At 38.0% G+C, this 7,500-nt stretch overlaps 1 protein-coding gene across 9 annotated transcripts in view; it reads left to right on the top strand.

Moving 5' to 3' along the window:
• The window catches only part of chst8 (carbohydrate (N-acetylgalactosamine 4-0) sulfotransferase 8), a 198,578-nt gene that overhangs the window by 34,750 nt on the left and 156,328 nt on the right, over positions 1-7,500 (top strand). For all 9 annotated transcript variants that reach the window (XM_084124936.1, XM_084124932.1, XM_084124934.1 and 6 more), the window contains one exon: positions 2,987-3,185. In XM_084124936.1, coding sequence (XP_083981062.1) covers positions 3,011-3,185 — 175 coding nt within the window. In that variant the 5' untranslated portion in view covers positions 2,987-3,010. The remainder of the gene's footprint in view (positions 1-2,986; positions 3,186-7,500) is intronic.

Below are 7,500 nucleotides of genomic sequence, written 5' to 3'. Positions count from 1 at the left end.
GAGTGAGTGAGTGGAGGCGGGGCTCATTTGCATATTCATAGAACCGCGTATACTAAACGAGGTTTATACTAAACCGGGTGTCGAGTTACATTCAAGCTATTTTAAGGCATGAATAAAACATTTTTTTTTAAGGAAAAAAGTTTAAATATGTAATTTTGGTGATCAAAGATGAGTTTTAAGGGATACAATTATTGACCACAGGGGGAATTTTTACATATTTGTACTAAGAAAAAGTAAGAAAAAAATTGTATGCAGTGTATTGTAGAAATAGTGTGAGTTGTATGCTAATTTTCTGTTGTGCAAGAGCTCAGTTTGTGTCCAGTCTTTTCCGTCAGTAAGTATAAACAGAAGTAGAGCAGAACATATTGAATCAAGCACATGTAAAAGCCTTTCACCTGATTCCCGTCAGTGATATCCAGCACCAGTCGTCTGTTCTGAGATCAGCTCAAATAAACAGTCTTTCCGCGGTTCTGCCAGCGTCCAGCGCCGAGATAATGGGCCGTTGAGTCTATATGCATTTGTGCTTATTCCTCCATCACTCATCGGCTCGGTGAAGCTTCTTCGGTAAATACGAGTGCGGCGGCGTTATGGGCTAATTTGGTTTTACACACTGAGGAACCTGACGTGAAATTAAACTCGGAACAGACGTGTGTCTCTCAGGGAAGTGAAATGCATTTCATAATCATGTTGATTTTTTAAAACCGCAGCTGCTTTGAGACGCGAGGATGTTTTTGCTGGTTTGTGAGCGAATCCTAAAACTCCTGATGATCAGAGATGTTCTGGTTAACGTCTGCGCACATTCAGGCTTTCACTGTTCATTTTTTGTAACTTGTTTGGCATTATTTAGGCCTCTGGTGAAGTTACTCTTAGTTAAGAATAACTTTGTTAGTAATACTTCGAGATGGACTGAAGCAACTGAGGTTTACTTGATTATCTATACATCATTTTTTAGAAAAATCGTATCAAATATGATCATCAGGCTTTTGAGGAAGGCTTATTTGTTCACCTCTCTGTATTGCATTGCATTATACACTCACCTAAAGGATTATTAGGAACACCTGTTCAATTTCTCATTAATGCAATTATCTAATCAACCAAGCAGTTGCTTCAGTGCATTTAGGGGTGTGGTCCTGGTCAAGACAATCTCCTGAACTCCAAACTGAATGTCAGAATGGGAAAGAAAGGTGATTTAAACAATTTTGAGCGTGGCATGGTTGTTGGTGCCAGACGGGCCGGTCTGAGTATTTCACAATCTGCTCAGTTACTGGGATTTTCACGCACAACCATTTCTAGGGTTTACAAAGAATGGTGTGAAAAGGGAAAAACATCCAGTATGCGGCAGTCCTGTGGGCGAAAATGCCTTGTTGATGCTAGAGGTCAGAGGAGAATGGGCCGACTGATTCAAGCTGATAGAAGAGCAACTTTGACTGAAATAACCACTCGTTACAACCGAGGTATGCAGCAAAGCATTTGTGAAGCCACAACACGCACAACCTTGAGGCGGATGGGCTACAACAGCAGAAGACCCCACCGGGTACCACTCATCTCCACTACAAATAGGAAAAAGAGGCTACAATTTGCACGAGCTCACTAAAATTGGACAGTTGAAGACTGGAAAAATGTTGCCTGGTCTGATGAGTCTCGATTTCTGTTGAGACATTCAGATGGTAGAGTCAGAATTTGGCGTAAACAGAATGAGAACATGGATCCATCATGCCTTGTTACCACTGTGCAGGCTGGTGGTGGTGGTGTAATGGTGTGGGGGATGTTTTCTTGGCACACTTTAGGCCCCTTAGTGCCAATTGGGCATCGTTTAAATGCCACGGCCTACCTGAGCATTGTTTCTGACCATGTCCATCCCTTTATGACCACCATGTACCCATCCTCTGATGGCTACTTCCAGCAGGATAATGCACCATGTCACAAAGCTCGAATCATTTCAAATTGGTTTCTTGAACATGACAATGAGTTCACTGTACTAAAATGGCCCCCACAGTCACCAGATCTCAACCCAATAGAGCATCTTTGGGATGTGGTGGAACGGGAGCTTCGTGCCCTGGATGTGCATCCCACAAATCTCCATCAACTGCAAGATGCTATCCTATCAATATGGGCCAACATTTCTAAAGAATGCTTTAGCACCTTGCTGAATCAATGCCACGTAGAATTAAGGCAGTTCTGAAGGCGAAAGGGGGTCAAACACAGTATTAGCATGGTGTTCCTAATAATCCTTTAGGTGAGTGTATGTTTAAAACTACATAAAACCAAGCATTTACTAATCTTCTTACTAAGACTAAGATATTATTAGCAGTTATAGAGTGACAACTGATATTTATATCCATTTTATTCTAAGTATCTGTTATACTGTTATAAAGATCTCATTGATTTACATTACAAGCATCAGAATTTCATATTAATATCAGCATCTGCACCAAATTGCATGTTTTGAGTAAAATGTATTTTTTTTCCTCCATATTCTCACTATATCAGACTATATAAGTCATAAAAGCCTGATGAATCAAATATGATACTCAACAAAAAACACAAGCAAATGTTCAGTATGCAAAATATTTTGTGTAAAGGTTTTCAATAAAAATATATACTTTTCTGACTATTATTATTACTATTTTATTAATTCCTATTTCATTTGCAGGTTATGAACTGTCTTTTGTCCACAAATAATGTTAACTAAACTATTTTGCACAATTATTTATTATAAATGGGTTGACGTGGGCGGGGCAACCTGTCACTCACATGAGATTCACCAATAGCAAACCACAACCATCCAATCAATTCCACACAGACTCAATCAAGCCCCGCCCACATTTGTTTCACTCAGATATAGGGCACGATATGGAAGAAAAGACTGTTGCATCTTTAGTTTCATGCCGATTTTAAACTGTCTGTTGATGCTGTTGTACTCAAGTCTTCTTCTGTATGTAAATGAGGAAATGTCCTCACACTCTTTCTCTCTCTCGTTCCTCAGGTGCTTCTTTCGTTGGGAGCTGTGATGCTCTTCATGGATTGTAAGATGGTGGATGTTCTCCGTGGCCGGAGGAGGTTGCGTGTGTCTGTCTTTAAGCCGCCGTGTTCGTTCTGGTTTCTGCTGCTGTTTGGTGTGGGAGGACTCGTTCTCTTCATACACCTGCAGGATCTGTCGGATATGGTCCTGCAACAGGCGCCAGGTAAGAAGAAATCCACCATTACGATCAGCCATCAATGTAGAATAACTTCCCAAGCTTTTGGAGATTTCATTGTGTTCATGTTTTTTTTGGCTTTGTGTTTTTTCTAACAATTGTAGTTGTGGGTTTCATTTTTTAAACTTACTCACAGGGTCCAAAATGAACTTTTTGCAACACCTGTGAACTGAGAAAATAGTGCCGTAAAAATATTTTTTCATCCGCCATTAAAAATGCATATATTTCTGTCAGAATGAGTTCTGTAGCTGTTTCGTCCTGCAGATTTGTGGCACCGTGTCACTCGTTCACCAGCCAGGGTCTCTGTGCAACACCATCTGTCACAAAAACATCCAGATCCATCATGATTTTGGCCCTTATTTTCATTTTTTGGGGAAGAATGTCTCACCACTGAGAGATTTTTTAACCCGTGGAAAGCCTGACATATGAAATTATAGTCAGAAAAAGGTGTTTTTTTATTATTTTTTTTTATTAATGGAACAGTTTATTGGGCCTTCAGACTAAATATAAGAAAAAAGTTTGCATGCTTTTATGGCTCATATAGTGTGATATAGAGAGAATATACTGAAATAATGTTCAGAGGATTAAGCTGAGCAAAATACACAATATACAAATACACAATTTGGTGCATACTGGTCAAAAATGTAGTAAATCAATGAGATCTTTAATAACAGTCTAGCAGATACTTATATTAAAATACATATAAATATCAGTCGGCTCTCTATATCTGCCAATAATAAGTCTTAGTAAGATAATAGATTAAATGACGCTTAGTTTTATGATCAAAGCTCTGTAGTTTTAAAGCATATAATGCAATACATACAATGATGATTGAGAGATGAACAAATAAACCTTCCTCGAAAGCCTGATGATCATATTTGTTGATAGTGTTTCAGTGTTTCATAGTTGTTTCAGTCCAGTAAGTGTTCATCTTGAAATATTACTAATATAAAACTATTCTAATGTTTACTTGATAAAAATCAGTGCAGATTTGACGGCAGAAAGACACGTCAGTCAGAGACAGAAGGACTGGAGGAGATTGTGTGCGACAGGTTTATCAGGAAAGTTTTGATCATTTAGAGGCCTTAGAAATGTGTGTATCAAATATGATACAGTCGGATTAAAGTCTTTCAGTGCTTAAAAGGAAGACTTTTACGCTGCCGTGTCTGAAACCTGCCGACAGGCCCGAAACATTTAAACATTGATTGACAAGTGTTGATTTGGGATCCTGCTAATATATGCTCCGCTCCAGTGTTGGCGAGAGGCTTTAGATGCACAGAAACACATCCAGCAAACAAAACAGACAACAGGATAATTATACAGATTTGAAAACAATGGATGAATAGATGCATTAGATGATGCGTTGGAATACTTGATTGTGATTGGCCGGTTGTGGCATTCATGTGTGTATTTATACTCATTTATTTTAGATAATGAGCAGCTGATCGGTTGTTCTCTCCTATATTTTAAGACATGTTTTCTAACTTTTGAGCAGTGGAACTGAATCACACCCCAGTTAAAGCACAGCGGGATACATCTTGGCTAGCGGTGTTGATGTATGCCGTGGGAAACGTGTGTGATCATTACAGCAGGACTAGCTTCAGATGCGCGGCACAAGGACACGCTGCAAACACCTGCTGTACGCAACCGTGTTGTGCTTCAGAAATGATGAAAACAAAAACACAGTTATGAACAAACACGGGCTGTGGATGAGCTTGACAGCCTCTTTTACAGATACTCGCATGAATCTCAACAGCTCTGCATGTTTTTAACACTTTTTTTGTCTGCAAATATGCTATTTTTACTAGAGCTACCAAAAGAATAAAATAATTAGGCTAATCATGATGAATCTTGGTTAATATTGCATGTTTAACTCTTTCCCCACAATTGACGTAAATTTCCGGCTTCCCGTGTTTTCACTGTTATACTGTAGGGGGCGCTGTTACACATCTACTGAAAGAAGATCAAAACACACGTGAAGAAGTAGCAGAAACAAGCGTTATCATAATGTAATCAGATGCATATGTAAAATAATGCGATCATTAACATTAAACCGCATATAAATCAAATCTGCCTAATGTTACTGAATGAAATGTCGAGCCAGGACGTGTTACAGGACTGAAGCTTTGAGTGTGTTGATGGACTCGATCGACTGTGTTCATACCTGTCAACCCTCCCGTTTTTCCTGGGATTCTCCCGTATTTTACCTTGCTATCCCGTTATCATCCCATTTAAATAATTTCCCATATTTCTCCCGTATTTTTCATCTTTCTATAAAAAATGTAAAAAAATCTCACTGGGCGCAAACCAGTTAAGCAGAAATCCGCCCTGCAGCTAATTTCATTGGTTAAGGTTACAGTGACGGATAGGTTTAGGGATCAGTGTTTGGTGTAGGCTCCGCTGAAGTAGTTGGGGGGGATCGTGCGAAGAAGAACAGCAGCATCCCGAGGATGGACGAACACGAGACAGATGGCATTGGAGACTCTGTATGTAATGTATTATGTATGTAATACAGAGATTATGTATTTATTTATGTTAATATCTGCGCAGTTAATGTGTATTTAGCCTGCTTCTGCCATCCAGCAGCCCCCCCTCCCCCCGTTCAGATCGCCCGTATTTTGGTATCCAAATGTTGACAGGTATGACTGTGTTTTGATCATCGTCCTGAATCTGATACAGACGTAGTTTTTGACAAAATCATGATTTTCTCAGCTTTTTGTTCAAAATGTTGCTTTTTTTATGAAACTTATCCACATTCAAGTGTTGATAAAAAATAGAATGCATGAAGCTAGGATAAAACAGGTTTTTGTTTAAAAGCAGAGGCTCTTTAAAACAGCTTTAAAAGCTGTTATTTCTTTTGATATAATATTATATATATATTGCATGTTCAGATATTCATACAACAAAGTATTCTGGGGGCCTTGAAACTTTGTGAAAATTATTAAAAATGCTGGTGCTGACTGGCATCTTTTTTTTATTTATTTTTTTATTTTTTAAAAACACTGGCAGGGAAAGAGTTTTTAATTTGTTTCTGAATAGAAATATGTTTCCCTAATCAGAAGCAAAGTGCTTATGAGAAACAAAACAGACCCAAAGTTACGAACAAACGTTCTTAATTGAATATACATTTTATATATTAATGTTATTTTATACAATGTTTTTCTGAAACATTTTCAGTTTGATGTTAGTCAGTTTTTTAAACGTTGAACGCAACATTCCCATAATGCTTGCAAAATGATAAGCAACGATCTTTATAAGCAAGAAAACACATTTTTAAAGCATTTAAAAAAACTGGACGTTTCAAAAACGTTTTCATAACTTAATTAGCAAAACGTTCTTAGAACATATTTTTGTTTGCTGGGATAAAATGAACGTGGAGCATCTCGGATTATTGGATGATAAATGTATGAGTTCATATTGAGTTTTCAGACTTTTGATTGCAGATTTTAGTGTTTGAGCATTGTTGAGATCTCTTCTGAAACTGACGAGAATGCAGGAGATTTCATTTTATTTCCATTTAAAGGGGTGGTATAATGCCCCTTTCACAAGATGTAAAATAAGTCTCTGATGTCCCCAGAGTGTGTATGTGAAGTTTTAGCTCAAAATACCCCACAGATATTTTTATATAGCTTGTTAAAATTGTGCATTTTTGAGGTTGAGCAAAAACGCACCGTTTTGTGTCTGTCCCTTTAAATGCAAATGAGCCGCTGCTCCCAGCACAGGGGGCGGAGCTTCAACAGCTCATGTCCTTTTATCTCACACACACATGCACTGAAAATGTCTAAAACTTTTAGCCTTTTATGTTTAAACCGAAGTCAGAAAGATGGAGAGACTCAAGAAGAAGTGACAACATGTAGACAACATTTCTGAATGGTTAGTTGATGAATTTATGTAGCTGATGTGTAGTTATCTTCTACTCATTTATTAGCATATTCTGTCTTGATAATCTATAACTCGTGTTCAGGGGGCGGGGTTTATGTAAATTTTAGAGTTGGTGATGTCACTAACCTGGGAGGAATGTGGTGTAGTCTCTACCAGCCGTTTGTTGTAGTCCTTAAAAAGCGATTTCTTTAAAAGTAAATCTCTCCCTTTGCTTTGAACTTTGAGCGTTGTAACTTTGCAGATGTTGTTTCTGCTCAAACAGCAACATTACACACTAACTAAAGTTAGAAAAGTCAAATCATAATCAACCACCCCTTTAAATTAATATCTGTTTAGGAGAAACAATAGAAATTAAAGTTATCTAAGTTGTGATGCTTCTTTCATATGAGGTTATTCAGTCAGTTTTAGGAAGTCACTGAGC

Source organism: Abramis brama, assembly GCF_963993115.1.
Source record: "Abramis brama genome assembly, chromosome: 9".
In the NCBI taxonomy this organism is placed as follows: Eukaryota; Metazoa; Chordata; class Actinopteri; order Cypriniformes; family Leuciscidae; genus Abramis; species Abramis brama.
This window is presented reverse-complemented; position numbering and strand designations above follow the sequence as displayed.